Source organism: Camelus bactrianus, chromosome 22 (genome assembly GCF_048773025.1).
Source record: "Camelus bactrianus isolate YW-2024 breed Bactrian camel chromosome 22, ASM4877302v1, whole genome shotgun sequence".
Taxonomy (NCBI): domain Eukaryota; kingdom Metazoa; phylum Chordata; class Mammalia; order Artiodactyla; family Camelidae; genus Camelus; species Camelus bactrianus.
In genome coordinates, this window is record NC_133560.1 from 21,734,188 (window position 1) to 21,752,391 (window position 18,204).

An 18,204-nucleotide genomic window follows, 5' to 3' on the forward strand; every position below is an offset into this window, starting at 1 on the left:
GGCCGGGTTTGGCCTGAAGACCGCAGTTTGCCAGAGTCTCCTGGGGGCTCACCAAAACCCACATGACTGGGCACCGCCTCCAGAAGTTCCAATCCCGCACGTCCGGATGGGGACCCCTGGGTTTGCATTTCCAGCACATTCCCAGGCAATGCTGAGGCTGCCGTTCCAGAAGCCACACTGGCATAGCACTGATTTAGCTGTGATTAATCAATGAAACTGGTGTAGGCAACATAGAGATCGTGCGTGAGCAGCAGCTCCGTCATAAAACAGTGCCACCAAACTCAAAAAGTTAACATGGCGTTACCATAGGACCTAGCAATTCTGCTCCTAGGTAGGAACCCACAAGAGCTAGGGAGGACCCCAGGGGGAGTCCTGGCAGCCTCACCTGACCGGTGGTAGCGGCGCCACTGCTCCTGGGTGATGAGGCCCAGCCTCCAGGCCTCCTGGGCTCCGGAACGCAGTGCAGAGTTCAGGGTGGCCTCCTCGGGCCCACGGGCCTCCCTGATGCCCAGGGACTGCAGCAGGTAGGTAGGGGGCACAGCATTCTCGTCCTTCCGGAAGTGTCGTGCCACCAGCTCCAGGTCACGTGGCCTGGCAGTCAGCTGAGCCCTCAGTGCCTCCCACTCCTTCTCATCAATCAGGGCGGGGATGGGACAGGGGCCGTACTGATCACCTATGAGGGCCTGGCAGAGAGGGGAGGGGCATGAGTTCAAATCTCGGCTTGGGCACTCAGCTCTGTGACCCTGGGCGAGGCACACCGAGCCCCTAAAACAGGCCTGCCAGTCATGCCATGGAGATAATTATAGTAATGTAAGCAGATAGGTTAGGAGGTCCCCAGAGAAGGAGAACCAGAAATGGCTTTCTTGATGTAAGCGAAACCATTTTGGCCTAAACCATTTTGTGATCTCAGCCCAGCCACAGTGCTGGTCCTTCAACGGGTCTCAGTAATCAGTGATCTTAAGGGAAGTGAGGCAGTGCAGGAACAAAGGAAAAGCAGTCAAGAAACAATAGTTCAGCAATAAAACACAATCCTAATTCCTCCTCAAGTGATATACATAATAATCTGTCTTTGAGTTCTGCAGGAATTAAGACCCCACACCCACGTAGGGGATGGAATGATGCTGTTGATCCCCCAGACTTCAATCAACTAAAGCTTGGACTCTGTCGACCTTTGCCCCAATTCTATGCTGAATTCTATTCTACTCAAGCCCCTTCATGAATATGCATACCCCCTTCACTTAAAAATTCCCCAATGTTGCTGTTCAGGGAGACAGTGCTTTGGGAAAGGTCCCCAGTGATCTCCTTACTTGCTGCAAGTAATAATAAATCCTTCTCCTGATCTTCGGCTTGGTTGTGCCCCTTGGGTCACCACCACCAAGAGGCGAGCCCAGGTTTCAGATAACATTAAGAAGTGCAGGCAGAGCCTTAGAGGACCTGCATACAGAGGCACCTGAGAGCATGGGACATGGGACAGGTAAATTTTGAATCTGATGGAGCACCAAGTATCACAGAACATTTTGCTGGAAAAACTCCTGTGGTTTTGTGGGGCTGAATAATGGCAGAATGGAAGTGGTTCGAGGTCGTGGGTTTAAGAGTCAACCAGGAAAGGGAGATGGTTAGATCCGAGGATAGAACCTCTGAGTTCTCAGCACAATCATCCCCCAGATCTACACTGAGCCAAGCCCATGACAGCTGCTCAACAGACATCAGAACATCAGTGACCAAGACAGTCTTGGTCCTAGACCAAGGAGTCTTTAACAGGAAAAGCTGGCATCAATCTAAGAGTTGCACCAGTGTCAAAACTGCAGCTGTCAGAGCACTAGGAAGAGATGGTAAGGTGGGTTACAAGTGGGCTGTGGAGTCAGAGAAATTCCCCTGAGGGCATGAGGATCAAGCTGCAGAATAAGACATGAGAAGGAGTGCCCTGGGCAGAGCAGTTGGCAAGCAGGGGAACAGCACGTACAAAGACCCTGGGGCAGGAAGTGTGGCAAAGGACCAGTGGGGTAGCTTAAGCACTGACAAGGAGGTGGCAGTAAAGAGAGATAAGGCCATCTGCGGGGAAGATTTTGTAGGGCTTGGTGAGAACTTAAGATTTTGATCTTACTGCTGAGAACACTAGGAGGCTCTCTTTCTGCCCCAGCATGCTTGGAGAAGGTGCAAACTGGAACACCAGAGAATTAGGCTGGAGGAGGCCAAGGACCTCGGGCTCAAAGTCTTGAGTTTCCTCATTATGTAAAATGGAAGTGTTGCAGGAAAATGGGGCTCAAGAGGATAATCATGTCCCAGGTCTCAGGCGAGTCCCCGGGATGCACCTCACCAAGTGAGGGTCCTTGGCTTCGTGCAGGAAAGAATTCAAGAGCGAGCCATAATAAAGTTGAAAGCAAGTTTATTTGGGGAGATACACACTCCACAGACAGAATGTGGGCTGTCTCAGAAAGCAAGAGAGGCCCCGGGAGATGGAGTTGTCTTGGAAGTTGAGAGCAGCTTAGGAGATACACATTCCATAGGCAGAATGTGAGCCATCTCAAAAGGAGAGGGGCCCCAGGGTGCGGGGTGGTCAGTGTCTATGGGCTGGGTAATTTCACCTGCTAACAAGTGGGAGGATTATTCTGGGGAAGTGGAGGGGATTTTCTGGAATTGGGCTACCACCCACTTTTTGGCCTTTTACGGTCAGCCTTGGAACTGTCATGGCACCTGTGGGTGTGTCATTTAGCATGCTAATGTATTATAATGAGCATATAATAAGGCTCAAAGTCTACTGGAAGTCAAATCTTCCACCATCTTGGACTTAACTGGTTCTAATCAATTTATGTCTATCCTCAATGACTGTGTCATTCTTTTAATGGTTATGTCCTGCCCCCTTCCCTCCTGTCTCAGAAGCAATCACCCCTCCCCTCTTCATTAGGTTGTTTCAGAATATTCAAGGTGTGTGCACCCAGGAAACTTGGATAAATAGAATCTATGATGATGGGATGTTGAAGAGGATGCTACTCTCCAGGGGCCCTTTCCTGCAAGAAGAGCCTTAGAGGAGCAAAAGGAGTTGAAAAAGGCTTAGTTAGCCAGCCAGCCACAAACCAGAGATCTCGAGGAGACAGATGGTACAAGGTGCTCCTGTATGTGGGACAAGAGCAAGGGGAATGGGAGGAACTTGAGAGAAAATCAAGAAGCTGTAACTGAGCAGGACCCTACAGGGCTTTCCTGGGACAGAGCCCCCCCCCCCCCGCCCGCCACCTCTGACATCCTCTGCCTGCCTCTTGTCTGTAGAAGTACTTTAGCCAAAGAATAAATTTAATCAGAGAAATGAGAAAGTGCAGAAGCAAAGGAAAATAGCCAAACAAGACAAAATAATAACAGTTCAGCCCTTAAGCAAAGTCAAGGAATTTAGCTCCTCCTCAAGGGCTATGGATAATATTCTAAGCCACATCCTAAGGGCTGTTCTGCAGATAGTGAAACCCCCACCAGGTGGAAGAAGTTATCTATGTGATGACCAGACTAGTGGTGACATAAGCTGCTCCTCGCACAGTTCAGAAACGTGGCCTCAAGGGAATGGGAACAAATTGACCTGGAGTTGAAGATTAACCAGACTTAAAACAGTCAAGATGACGCTGATCAGACCACTGCATGACCAGTTTCAAGATGACTGTCAGAGCTAACTGTGCTGTTCTGCAAGTAGCCTCCCCCAGCCCCCAGGCTTGTGCGCCCCTGAAACTCCCCTTTAAAAACTCTTGCTCCCTGAGCAACAGGGAGTGTTGGTTCTTTGGGACATGAGTCTGCCTTCTCCCCAGACTTCCTCAATGAAGCTATCTTTCCCTTTACACACCACTTGTTTCTCAGTATTGGATTCTTAAATAATGAGCAATGAAGCCTGAGTTTGGTAACAGAGCCACCAGGAGCAATTCTCTGGAGATGCTGGAGTTGCAGGTGGCCCGAGAGACCCAGAGCCTCTAGAAGGAAATGCCATGGGGAGCTGTCCCCTGTTGCATTGCCTAATGACTTATTTACTGGAGAGATACCTCTCCAAGGGGCTCCACCACATCTCTGATTTTTTGTGGAAAGCACCCCAAATCAGAGCCACTAAAGGAGAATGATGCCATAACTCTTGGGAGATAGAGGGGAGATGTCTGCTTCAGGAGGAAAGTAGGAAGTGGGTAGAGGTCAGCCTGCAGCCCAAGGAACCCTTCTGGAAGGATGTGCAAAGTCCCTGGGCCGGTGGGGCCTGGCGGATGCTCAGAGATCATCCTCCCTCCTGTCCCTCATGCCACCAGGAAGCTGCGTTGTGCTTTTGGCCGCCTGCAATTTGGGTTGCAAAATCAAATTCCTCCTGGAGTTCTTTTTCTCCCCATCTCCTCTTTTTCTTTACAGTTTTTTTTTTTTTTCCTTTTCTTTTTCCCTTTGACATTCAACGAAATGATCAATCCTCAGGTTCATTTGAAAAATGAAATTAGCAGGCTGGAAACAAAATTTTGTGAAGTTGATGCACAGGGTATCACCAGAGGGTAGAGCCTTTCAAACATTAGGATGTATTTTAAAGCAATAATAATTTTTAAAAAGTGATGCAAACTTCCAGTTACAAGATTAATCAGTCCTGGGATGTAATGCACAACATGATGACTGTAGTTAACACTGCTGTAGGGTATATTTGGGTGTTTTTGTTTGGTTGGGTGGTTTTTATTTGAAGTATAATTGATCTACAATGCTGTGTTAGCTTCTGGTGTACAGCATAGTGATTCAGTTATATATATATATATATAATTTTTCATATTCTTTTTCTTTATAGGTTATTATAAGATATTGAATATAGTTCCCTGTGCTATACAGTTAAAACCTTGTTGTTTATCTCTTTTAGATATAGTAGTGTCTGTGAATCTCAAACTCCTAATTTATCCCTTTCCCTCCTTCCCCTTTGGTAACCATAAGTTTGTTTTCTATGTCTGTGAGTTTGCTTCTGTTTTGTAAATAAGTTCATATGTGTCATTTTTTTAAGATCCCACATGTAAGTAATATCATGTGATATTTGTCTTTGTCTGTCTGGCTTACTTCATTTAGTATGACAACCTCTAGGTCCATCCATGTTCCTGCAAATGGCATTATTTCTTTCTTTTTTATAGCTGAGTCATATGTAGGGTATATTTGAAAACTGCTAAGAGAGTAGACCCCTAATGTTGTCATCACAAGGGACAAAAGCCTTTTTTCCCTTTTTTTTTCTTTTGTATCTATATGAGCTGATGGGTGATAACTAAACATACTTAATAATCATTTCACAATGTACATAAGTCACCATGCTGTACACTTTAAACTCAGGCAGTGCTGGATGTCAATCATATCTCAATAAAATCGGAAAAAGAAGAAAAGGTGACACCAATAAAGAAAGAAAAGTGTAGAAGAAAAGAATGAAAACACAAGCCCGATTGTACAGATGAAACTTGATACGGAGTGAAGAAAGAAAGTCTGCTGCCCAGGTTTTAGTATTTTTTAAGGAGACCTAATCTCTAAGGCAGCGCTAAAACCTTCGGCAACGCCGGAAGCGATCTTACCCATGCTGTCCAGTGCGGTGGCCACTTGACACGTGCGGCTACTGACCCCCTGCAGTGTGGCCAGTGCAACCAAGGAATTGAACATTTTAATTCTACTTGATTTGCATTAATTTAAATTTAAATCACCACATGTGGTTCGTGGCTACCGCATGGGACAGTGCAATTTTTCAGGCCAAACAGATTTCGCCTATTTGTCTTTAATTCCCTAGAAAACAGCTCTCATAATGGGGACCACTCTCGCCTACTTCCCACATTCTTATCTCCAGGAGAGGTTCAAGAGGATTTTTCTTTTTATTGGGAACTTGCTAAAAGCTTCTTGGTGACTAAGCAAGTGTGTTTGAGCAGAGAATACTTTGACTTTTTCCCTCTTTACTTTCTAGGACAAGGGTGGACAAACTTTTTCCATCAAGGGCCAAACTCAGTATTTTCAGCTTTGCAAGCTGGAAGGTTTCTGTAGCAACTACTCAGCTCTGCCATTGTAGCTGGAAAGCAGCCTTGGGTGATATGTAAATGAATATTTACTATTTATATATTTGTGTGGTATCTACATATTCATGAAATATTTACATGTTCATGTATATTTACATATTCATGTAATGTGTGGTTGTGTGCCAATGAAGCTTTATTTACAAAAATAGGTAGGGGGCTGGATTTGCCCCCATGGGCTATGGTGTGCTGACCCTTGCTCTAGGATTTATGAGCCAAAATGCCATAGTTCCTGGTGTATCTGGAACTTGACGGTGTAATAAATCAAAACTCTGGAATATCATTTGCTGATCATAACTCAGACTGTTCACTGTGAGCTGGGGATTGTTCTGGTGTCAGAGGGAGGGTAGCTGAGGAGGAGAGAAGACCCCATAACGTGGAAAAATTGGCCTTGCCTGGGGTCAGAGGAAGTTTTCCCTCAAGGTAGGCTCCAGATAGGGCCACAGAGCCTGCTCCCAAAACCATAGGGCCCATATCCTGTAGATTTCCACCTTCTCTACAGTTTTCTATGATGTCAAAGTTACCCAGACAAAGTAGAGGAGGTGGGAAAGCTGAGGAAAGGTTCAGAGCAATTCTAAGATGCCTTTGGGCTTCAACATTCTGCTCTCCAACTTACCTGCTGCTTCCACTTGACTGCTAATGTTTGGATCCCAGCTAGCTCTGCAGAAAAATGAGTTCTGTGATCCATTAGCAATGCCTGCCACAGGCAGGCTATGGAGACCGGGTATGATAGCAGAAATGCCACCCACTTCCCTCCACTGACAGGTCTGGCTGAGAAGTAGGGGCCATATCCTGGTGTTAGAACAAGAAGAGCTAATCCATCCCTCCCAGGAGACTCACAACAAAAGCTGGCCCTATGGACGTTTTCCGACACCGGTCAAGCTCCTCCAAGCAGAGTTCCGTGGTCATGTGGTCAGTGGCCTCGCTGTTCCTAATTCCCCACCTCAGATCAACCACCTGGAAATTGCAAGCATGGGTTTGTCAGGAAGGTGACAGGATGGGTGGGTTGGTTTGTTTGTTTCAATTCCCTTTGACAAAGGCAACGTTTCTTTTAATAATTTTTGACAGCCTCTCCCCAAAGAAGGATGTCTGGATTAAAAGAACTTGAATGACACCCATAATCTCAATGTAATCATGAGAAAAATATCAGACAGATCCAGACTGGGGACATCCCACAGGACACCTGAGGAGACCTTTCCAAAACTGTGATGGTCAGGAGTGCAAAGGAAAAAAACTGAGAAGCAGTCTCAGACCAGTGTAGACTGGGAAGCCTTGACAACTAAATGCAACAGGGTTCCCTGGCCAGGGGCCTCGACCAGCGAGGACATGAATGTTAGACCTGGTGATAGCCAAGTATCACCTGGAGGTTGGTTATTGGTAATGCACTGATGTCCATTCTTAGTTATGACAAATATACCCTGATAATGGAAGATGTTCACAATAGAGGGAAAAGTGGGGCATATGTAAGCAACTTTTCTGCAAAACTAAACTCCAAAATCCAGTTTTCTTAAAAACATTAAAAAAATTTTTTAAAAAAACTTGGGCATTTTCAAGCTGTTCCTTTTTAAACAAGGACATGTCCACACTTGTTTGCAAAGCTTTCTTTGCAAAGGAGTGTTTTTGTTTGGCTAAAATCAGACGTGGCAAAGTCTCCTTGGCAACCGCACACTTGCAGTCCAATTTTGCCTGCTGGCTGGAGGGGACCCAGGCAAAATGGTCCAATTCAAGTAGTGAAGCTGACCCCGTGGAAAGCTGGGCTGAAGAGAGGGGGATGGGATTCAGAATGGTCCCTGCCTCCTTAAATTCTTTGGTCCAGAGGGAAAGACATAAAATTCTTAATAAACTACAGCGTGGGGTAAAAGGACTACAATTCTGCAGGTGGCTGGAGGAGGAAAGGGAGAAGGGGAAAAAGTCAGCCACCAGCCTCGGCCAAGAACCTTAGTCTCTCCCCACCACTGTCTTGAGGATGTTTACTGTGTTTGCCACACAGCACCAGGTGGATATTAACGGAATGAGCATGGGGCATTTCATCTGTTCTCAGCGCCTATGTTTTCCTTTTTAGTCCCTCTGCGTTGAACTATGTCTCATGATCAGAGGCAGGCAGAGTGGAATTCCCATCGCAGCCCTGCTGCTTTCTTAGTAACATAAAAATGATGGTGGGAGCTGTTGATGCGATGAATCACCATCATAAATGGCAAAGAGGCAGCGTCAGCTGAAGCCGAGATGCCAAAGATGGTTTGTCAGTTTCGGCTTTGAGCCGTGGAGGCAGTGGCATTCCCACCCTGGGACCAGTGCACGAGTCATAGGAGACTCTGGAGCCAGTGGTGACTGCTCAGCTGGTACACCATTTGCGTCCCAGAAAAAAGGTGCGTCTCACCTCCACGTCCCTCTTCCCCCCACCCCAAGAACATCCCAGGGCCCTCTTACACGCCCCCCTGAAGATGCCCCAGTGCAGGGAGAGTGGGGGTGCAGGATAAAACAACAAAAGTGACATGTCCACGGAGCAGGGTCTCAAGGCATCCACTCCTAGCACTGTGTCACACCGCCCCTGCTGACCACGATGCCCATGTGGCAATCCCTCCTCCTGTCTTTTACAGAGACTTTCATCTCCGTGGTGCATCACCAGCTCGGAGCCCCTCTGAGCAAAGGGTCCTCCCGTATGACACCCTTGTTCCCTGACAGTGAGGCAGTGAGGGGCCAGCAGGCAATTACCTCGAACATTAGGCCGTGCTTCTGGCAGAAGGTCTGCACTTCGGGGTAGGCAGAGCTCTGTAGGGCTTCCCTCTCTGCATCCATGTCTGCAAGGAACAGCATGGAGGATGAATTGGAAGAACCCAGAACTCTTCCCTGGCCCACAGCTCTATTTTTAGCTTCATTTGCTTCCACCAAGGCTGCGCCCCTCCACTGGCAAATCATAAGATACAAAAAGCACGAGGTCAACCACGCCAGGGACTTTGCTGGTGTTAGTGCTAAAACCGACATTCCAGGAAACCCCTTAAACCCAGCTAACCAGGACGGTTGGTCATTTTAGGTTAGGGCTACCAGATAAAATACTGGACTCCCAGTTGATTTGCATTTCAGATAAACAGTGAAAGATCTGATAGCATAAGTATAGCCCATTCCATGGATTCCAGAATTTGCATTTCTGATAAGCCCTGTTCATTTTGCATTTGAGATAAACAACAAATCATTTGTTAGCATAAGTATGTCCCTTTCTGCGCACTGTTTGGGATATGCTTTTTTAAAGTTTAAAAAATTTTTTTGGTGGCAGTGATTAGTTTTATTTATCTATTTTTAATGGAGGCACTAGGGCTTGAACCCAGGACCTCATGCATGCTAAGCACGTGCTCTACCACTGAGCTATACCCTCCCACCTTGTTTGGAATATACTTATACTAAACGATTACTCGTTGTATGTCTCAAATGCAGATTGAACTGTGTGTCTTGGTTTTGTTGTTGCTGTTTGGGTTTGGATTTTTTTTCATTTTTTTTTCTTTGAAGTATAGTCGAGTTACAGTGTTGTGTTAGCCTCTGGTGTATAGCATGGTGATGATTTTTTTTTTATTTTTGCTAAATCTGGCGTCCCTATTTAGGGTAAACCTGGACTCTTAAGACTTTTTCCCATCCCTGACTTCACTGTGCCAAGTGTCAGGCTAGCCTCAGTTTCCCTTCTCTGTAAAATGGGGTGCTGCCCTTGCAGGTCTGCAAGCTCTCCAAAGTCAAGAACCTCTGCTCATCTAGGTCATTGCTAATTTCTCCACACTCAACACAGGTGCTCACTAAATGTTGGTGGAACCACTGAGGCTTACAAGTAAAAGCATTTACTGCAACATAGGTACTCAAGAGGCATTTGTTTTCTCCATGTAGCCAGGGAAAAGTCACTTTAGTGTCCATGCAAGGGCTCCCAAAGCCACTGGTACAAAGAAATTTCCCAGTCCCCAGCACAGGACCTGATCTGGATGCCAATCTTTGGATCTGTCTCCTACCCTCTTCCCATGGCTGTCTTATAAATTCCACAGATAAGTTACACTTGACCATAAAATATCAACTTGGAAGTTACTTTATGCCCAGACACTGCCCAGTATCAAGGGCACAATGGCAAACAAGACCTACGTGGACAGCACAGTATATCAGAGCCGGGCCCCTGCTGGCCTGGGAGAGCTGATTGCTAAATCATCAGGAATTTTGTTCAAACCGCCACTAAGAAAAATGAAACCACCTGAACTTAGGATGGAACACATTACAGTAAAAGTGGAAATCACAAATACTCAGAACTCATCACTTCTACATTATTTTACTACGTTTGACCATGAGTTTGTTTACAACTAGGGACTTCGTGTTTGGAAAATCTCAGAGAATGGTGAGCTACCACACATCTCTGCCCTGATTCTGTGTTTATAAAGCCACACTGGCAGCTGGAAATTGACCATGGTGGGAGAATTTACACCACGGAAATTGGCAGACAGTATGAGTCAGGTGTTTTGGTGGTTTTTTCTGTTTAATTTTGGAGGACAGATTATTAAAAATTTATCAGCACACATCATGTCTTCTTTCTCTTCATGGAACTTACAGCCTGATTGGAGGACTCAGGCATTAAATAAACACTTAAACTGAATAACTACAGCTGATGGGGCCTGGGGCTTCATGAGTTCCAGGATCTGCTGGAGCCCAGTATGATGACAACACGTGGTCAAGGTGAGAATCACACCAGGTGAAGTTGGGGAGTGAGGAGGGTCCAGTCATGCAGTTTTGCAGCTGTAGGAAGACTCTGGGATTTTTATGCCTAGCATATAGAATGCTCATCATTAATAATAGTTGAAATATTGTTTGCCACTCCCAACAACTCTATCAAGTCAGGCTCTGAACCTGCCTTATCGAGGAGGAACAGAGGGTCAGGGAGGCTCTCCACCAGTCCCTAGCATGGGTCACTGATCAGGCTGCATTCACATCCAGGTCTCTTAGAAGACCCTGCGAGCCCTTCCCGTTACCCTGGCACTCCCTGAGCTCCCAGCCCGGCCCTGCCCCTTACCTGAGACCGTAGAGCTGATGAAGATGGCCACGCTGCTGGATGGAGGCGCCGGCAAGGGGCCTGCCTGACCCTGGAGAAGCCGCCGGCGGGTGCCCGGGCTGAGGGGGCTGATGATCATGCTGCCCGCCCACCTGGACAATCCTTCCCAGGAACGGGCCTGGACCTCAGAGACCTCACACCAGCGGCCAGATGGCCTTCCTGAGAGGCCAGTCGGGCAGGGCCATCTGGAGTGGGGCACCTGTCTCACCCTCTGAGGCCCCCTGTCACCTCTAGTGCCCCTGGGGAGCTGAACCAGCAGCTGTCCGCTGATCTGCTTGGTCTGCCAGCATCAGCAGGGGGATGTTGGATAGTGGCCACCCACCCAAGGCCCTTGGATGTTGGCTCCTCCAGGCACTAAAGCCTTTTACCCCTCAAACAACAGCTCCTCGCTCCGGGAGCTCAGCGCTCACCACAGCAACTGTGGTTTCCTGGCGCTCGGCATTGGGGACCAGCCAGCCTCCCGAACACCTGCGTCCCCAGGGGCTCCATGAAAGTTGAGCCTGGGCCCAGGTGTGCAGAGGGAGGCAGTGGGATGCTGGGAGCCATGCCCAGCTCTGGGCCTGAAGGATGAGCACTTAATGGGAGCCCCTACCCCATCTTGAGCTCACTGTCCCCTCCAATGACCTTCTGGCCACCAGGTGTACTAGTTAAGCCAGCAATTCTCAGCTGGGGGCCATTCTTCTCCCCTACCCCCCAGGGGACATTGCAATGTCTGGAGACATTTTTGGTTGTCACGACTGGGGGAGGGGGAGCTACTGGCATCTACTGGGTGGAGCTCAGGGATGCTGCTTCACACCCCACGATGCACAGGATGGTGCCACCACAGAGAATGATCTGTCTCCAAGTGTCAGCAGTGCTGAGAAACCAACTTTAAATTAACCCTAGTCGAATCTCCTCGCCTGCAGAGGTGTGGAGCCTCTGATAAGAATGGAGATTAGCCAGTCTTCTGAGGAGCAGTTAAGGACCTATCCAATCAAGGACCAAGCAGTTAAAGACCTATCCTATCCTGAGATGTGCTCTTTGACATAGTCAAAAAGTACCACTTGCAACAACGTGGATGGACCTTGATGGCATTATACTAAGTGAAATAAGTCAATGGAAGACAAATACTGCATTATCTCATTTATACAGAAAATCTAAAAAAGCTTAACTCATGGAAACCAAGAGTAGAATGGTGGTTGCCAGGGACCGGAGGGAGGGGGAAATGGGGAGATGTTGGCCAAAGGGTACAAACTTCCAGTTATAAGGTAAGTCCGAGGATATAACGTACAGCATGAAGATATTAACAAAACTGTATTATATACTTGAAAGTTGCTAAGAGAGTTAAATGTTCTCACCACAAAAAAAGAAATGGTAATTATGTGACATGATGGAGCCATGGTAGCTAATGCTATGGTGAGAACCATTCTGCAATATATTAGTGGATCAAACGGACACGTTACATAACTTAAACTTACACAATGTTATATGTCAGCTATATCTCAATAAAGCTGGGGAGAAAATAATCAAAAATATGACCAGGGAAAGACTTTCTCACAATTCTACCTTATTGAAAATGCTTTGGCAATCTGAGTCCTGCCCACCCGTCTCTCAATGTTAACAAACCACAGAGAGGAGGAGTGTATACCTTGGTGTCCATGGGCCTGGTTGGAATGCCAGCTCCTCCACCGCCTTCCTGGAGGACTTAAGCTAGAGGCCTTTCTCCTGGGACGTCAGCTGCATCATCTGTGAAATGGGAGTGAGTATCACCAGGGGTGGGCTAGGGCGAGGAGAGAGAGGCACTCACCTCCGGATTAACACATAAGGAAGCATGGTGTGCCTGAAAATCAAAACGAATGCCATCTATCCAGAGAAAACTATACTTTGAAAAGACACATGTCCCCCAATGTTCACAGCAGCACTATTTACAATAGCCAAGACGTGGAAACAATTTAAATATCCCTTGACAGGTGATTGGATAAAGAAGATGTGGTATATATACACAATGGAATACTACTCAGCCTCAAAAGGAATAAAATAATGCCATTTGCAGCAACATGGATGGACCTGGAGATCATCATTCTAGGTGAAGTAAGCCAGAAAGAGAAAGAAAAATACCATATGATATCGCCTATATGTGGAATCAAAAAAAAGACATGAATGAACTTATTTACAAAACAGAAACAGGTTCACAGACATAGAGAACAAACTTATGGTTATTGGGGGTAGATGGGGTGATAAGGGATAAATTGAGATTTCAGGATTTGCAGATACTAACTACTATATATAAAATAAACAACAGGTTTATACTGTATAGTACAGGGAACTATATTCAATATCTTGTAGTAACCTATAATGAACAAGAATATAAAAACAAATATATGTATGTACGTGTATGCCTGCAACATGCTGCACACCAGAAATTGACACATTGTAAACTGACTATACTTCAATAAAAAAGAATGCAAAAATAAATAAATAATTTAAAAAAAAATTTCATAACAAATTAACAACCAAAAAAAAAAAAATGCCAACATGTCCATGATGAACAAAATGTGAACAAAGCATTTGGGAGAAAGCTATGTAAAGTCCCCACTTTATATACGTGCACTCGACGAACAGTTCCATCTAACAGTCTGAACTTTTTCATCCCTTTTTCTTCTCTGCCTCAACTTCCCTTCCCTGCCTTACCCACCCAGCAAAGACTTTGCTGTTCAGGGGTCCCCATGAGCACCCTAGATTTGAAGGATGCACTAGAAGGCCTGGCAGAATTCACAAAAGCTGTCCTACCCACAGTTGTGGTTCATTACAGTGAAAGGACACAGGTTAACAGTGGTTGCCTTTGGGCAAAGAGTTTAGAGGCCTTGATTGGAAGGGAAACGGACTTACTCATTATGTAAGTTTTTATACAACTTAAGATTGACCATTTTAAATGTTGCATTTTCCATACTAAATGCCAGTAAATAACAGAAATGATGCCGTCCCGGTAGGACGTCCTGGTTGGAGCTCTTTCAGAGCTCCAAAATGTCTCTTCTAAGTAAGAGAAAATCAGCTATACTCAAGGTATCTTTGATGCTCCCTCCCTTTTGTAAATGTTTTATTGTTAAAACAGTGAGCTGAAAGGAGACTGTGAATGTAAGAATATTCGTTCCGTGAAAAAGATTAACAAGCAGGTTCTACTTGAGATTGGGTAGTTATGAGGGCCTTTTTGAGAAAGCCACCAAAAAAAAAAAAAAAATTAAAAGATACAGATTAGAACAGCCAAGGGAAGAGTCGGTGCATGGGGCAGTATCCAGGAGAAACCTGCGTGAGCTTCCGATTGTCCCCTCCCAGCGGAGTCACATGGACAGCCTTTAATTCTACAGCAGCAATGTGCAACAACATGCATGGTGTACTGCCAACAAGGGAAACTCACCTGAACCTTGGTGCCCAGGGTTTTCACTGGGCGTTGGTCACAGAGACGTGGCTGACCTCAGTCTCCAGTCCCTCCAGAGTTCCATCTGATACCACACGGTCCAGGACCCCAACTGTAAGGCACATTGTTAGCATAGACTATCTGGCATATCCCAAGGGCCCCAGGTAAACCAAGACACTTTTATCAGGCAGGGCATTCCAAGGGCTTAGAGGTCACCTCTCAGGAGCAAGGGCCTAAACTTTCATGTTCAGAGTGTGGACAACTCAGGCCTGTTGAGTTAGTCCTTTCCTGCACAGACCTGATAAATATTGTGACACTGAGTTTGAGAAGGAAAAGCCGGGCTGGGCTAACAAGCTAACTCACAAATCTAAATGTAACAAGTGTCGGATTACTGATCTGAGTTCTGCTGGGCTAACTCGTAAATCTAAGTTAATTAGTGTTGGTTTGCTGATTCCCTGTTCATGTTTTTTTTGCTAGCCAGCTGGATTTTCAAAGAGACATATCTGGCCTTGAAATGTTGGTTTGCTGCCTCCCTGCCTCTACTTTTGTGATAATGATGCTGCTAAAGCTGTTCCATGCCTATTGGCCGAATACCCCAAGCTTGTAATTAACCCTATAAAACCTCACGCGCACGTCTTGGAGGTGCTCAGAGCTTCGGAGCAGAAGCCCCTCTGAGCCTGCCGGCGTAATAAATCTGAGCACTCCAACTCTCCAAGTGGTGCTTGTTTCTTGCTGGCCTGTCATTTCCGTAACAAGTTGACTGTCACCATTTTATGGATGAAGAGACTGAGGCTTAGAGTGAGAAATTTCTCACTAACCTGGAAAGGCAGAGTCTGTAAGTGAGTGCTGGTCTGGTCCCCTGTCTTCCAAGGGCCCCCAAAGCCAGCCTGGCGATCCAGCCATCTTCCCACAATCCACTGAACCTGCTGGTTCAGACACACCCTGCTGATCTCACCCAGGCCCCAGCTCTGGAAGACAGCTTTGGCCCTGGCCTTCTCTTAGCACCTCTTTACCAGTCTCCTGACCTTGAATTTGCACCCCCTAAATCTCCCTTTCTTCTCTCATTTCCCTGGGACTCCAGTGCATGCCCACATTCCCTTGGTTACCAAGGTTTTGATCTTGATGCTCACACTGGGCTTGCTTTCTATTCTCTAGCCCAGAGTTTGCCAGTCTCAGCAGTGCTAAAATTTGGGACCAGATCATTCTTTGCAGTGGGGGCCATACCGTGCATTATTATTATTGAGGAGCATTCTGGCCTTGACCCATTGGATGCCAGGAGCAGCCCCTCCCCCACCAAGTTGTGAAAAAATCTCTCCAGACATTGTCAGTGTCCCCATGTTGGGGCAGCATCTTGCCTGGTTGAGTACCCTTGGTCTAACACAGCCAATTTATTTCAATCTCAGAGCCTTTGCACATGCTATACCTGAACTCTCCATTCTGGTTTTTTTTTTTTTTTCCTTTTCTTTCTTTCTTTCTTTATCAATTCTGCGTCCTTTCATGTCATTCACATTTCAGCTGAAATGCCACCTCCTGAGAGGCTCTCCCTGACCACCCTGTTACTCAATGACCTCCCAAATCACTCCCAATACCATCCACCCTATTTTAATGCTCTGCACTGTACTCACCATCGGCTGATGTTTCTTCTTTGCTTGTTTACTGCTTGTCTCTCCTGCGAGAATGTGACTTCCATGAGGGCAAAGACCTTGTCCGCCAAGGTCAGTGTGCTTGGCACATAGCAGGTGCTGAGTAAATCATTATCACATCAGCAAGCTCGTCCACAGTCGTCCATCTTTCTTGACTCCTGTTTGTCACCGCAGACAACTAAGCAAGACTGGATTCCCCAGGAAGGACAGGGGTTTCCCCTGGGGGCTCCAGCCTCCCTCTGGCTCCTGCTGGTGGTGGATGGGACAATATAGAACATTCTGGGCAAGTAGTTTGGAGAAGGAAGTTTTCTGGGCCGGTGCTGCCCGGAAGGCAAGCTCCCGGCAATAATCCTAGTAACTTTTGTCTTGGTACTTCACAGGACTCTCCCTGCCAATTCTCCCAGCAACTGGGATAATGAAAGAAATTGTTTGGCCCTTGGGCCCCCGACTTAGCTGGGCACTTAGCCAGACTTGGTGGTTAACCATTGTGTGCCTGGTTAATAGGCTCATCCCAGCCAGATGCCCTTTGCGGAGGGCAGTCCTCACAACAACCTTGAGAGGCGGACATCACGATCCTCTCCCACCAGGGAAGGAAATGAGGTCCAGAAAGATAAACCCCCCACCTGGGCCACTTGGCCTCCCTGGGCTTAAGTTTTCTTAACCACCTCCTGGGTGGGTGAGAGGAGGAAATGCATTTACAAAGAGAGTGAAAAGAACCCATGAAATGTTGGCTGTAGTTAGTTACTGTTTTTCAGGTTCACTCAACCAGTGGCAGAGTCAGGAATCAAAGCTTCCAATGTCATTGTTTCAGCAAGTGAAACATTGAATGAATGAATGAATGAATGAATGAAATCTAAGTCCCTAGAGCAAGTTTTCTCAGCCTTGGTTCTGCTGATACTCGGGGACAGATCACTCTTTGCTGGGGGCCATCCTGTGCACCTTTGTATGTCCAGCAGCATCCCTGATCTCTACACATCAGATGCCAGTCGTGACAACCAACAACAAAAATGTCTCTGACGTGGCCAAGTGTCCCCTGTCGGGGGGAGTAGAATTTCCACCTCCTCCCCCTGGTTGAGAACCACTGCTCTGTCGTGTTACCATATTCACGTTACCATAATCATGTTTTTATATTTCGAGGTACTCTGAAGTTTCAGGTGCTAACATACATACTGTCTCCTGTATTCTCAGCCACCTGGGGACTTCAGTTTGCCACCTTGGTTTCCTGATGAAGAAAATAAACTTCAGGGAAATTCAACAATTTGTCCAAGTTCTCTAGGCAAGGGAGTGACAGATCTAAGAGGCAAACCCCATTTGTTGGCCACATTGGAATCTGTGGGTATTTAAGAATTCCTGGCAAAATTTTTAAAGCGTGATAATGGTATTGTGGTTAGTTTTTTTCCCCCCAAGTCTTTAACTTTTAGTGACTCAGAATAAAATATTTACAGAATGATAAGATTTATAAAATGACTGGGATTTGTTTCAAAATAATAATCCCAGATGGTGAGATGGATGGAGTGGGGTTGGCGGGGTGGGGTGGGGTGGGTGATGGTGGTCAGGGCTGAGGCTGGAGGCTCCTTATACCACTCTGCCTACTTTTGTGAGTGTTTAAAATTCTCTGTAGTAAAACTGTAAAATATTCTTCCATCTGTGTTCTTAGGGAATAGTCGTAATTATCATTATGTGTTGAGAAGGAGCGAAGTTCTAAGCCCAGGGATTTCCAAACCTCCTCTGCCTTCTCCGAAGCCTAACGTTATCATGCTCACCTTACAGAAGAGATGTGGATTAACCCAATTCAATTCTTAGCCTGGAAGGAGGAGCCTGGGGGTACCATGAGTAGGGAAGCAGCGCCCTCTGGAGGCCATGGCTGGGTCTGCCGCGTGAGTGAGCAGAAGGGGCTTGAACCAGGGACGCGGTGGGAGGGCGAGGCAGCAGAGGTGCTGGCTGACCTGGGGCGCAACGTTGGAGGGGGGCGCCCCAAAACAATCCAGCGGTAAAGATAAAAACTAATTTTACACTTTTAATTGTCATAAGACGATAAATAACGCTTTAATGCAATCTTTCAAAAAATCAAAAACAATG

The 18,204-nt window shown here is 46.5% G+C and overlaps 1 protein-coding gene across 1 annotated transcript in view; it reads right to left on the minus strand.

Moving 5' to 3' along the window:
* The window catches only part of NWD1 (NACHT and WD repeat domain containing 1), a 65,206-nt gene extending 48,668 nt beyond the window's left edge, over window positions 1–16,538 (minus strand). Inside the window, 7 exon segments of the mRNA XM_010972105.3 lie at window positions 386–683; window positions 6,861–6,977; window positions 8,733–8,767; window positions 8,770–8,818; window positions 12,716–12,813; window positions 14,483–14,594; window positions 16,108–16,538. Of these exon segments, the coding sequence (XP_010970407.3) occupies window positions 386–683; window positions 6,861–6,977; window positions 8,733–8,767; window positions 8,770–8,818; window positions 12,716–12,727 (511 nt within the window). The 5' untranslated portion in view covers window positions 12,728–12,813; window positions 14,483–14,594; window positions 16,108–16,538.
* Between the last annotated feature and the right edge of the window lie 1,666 nt (window positions 16,539–18,204).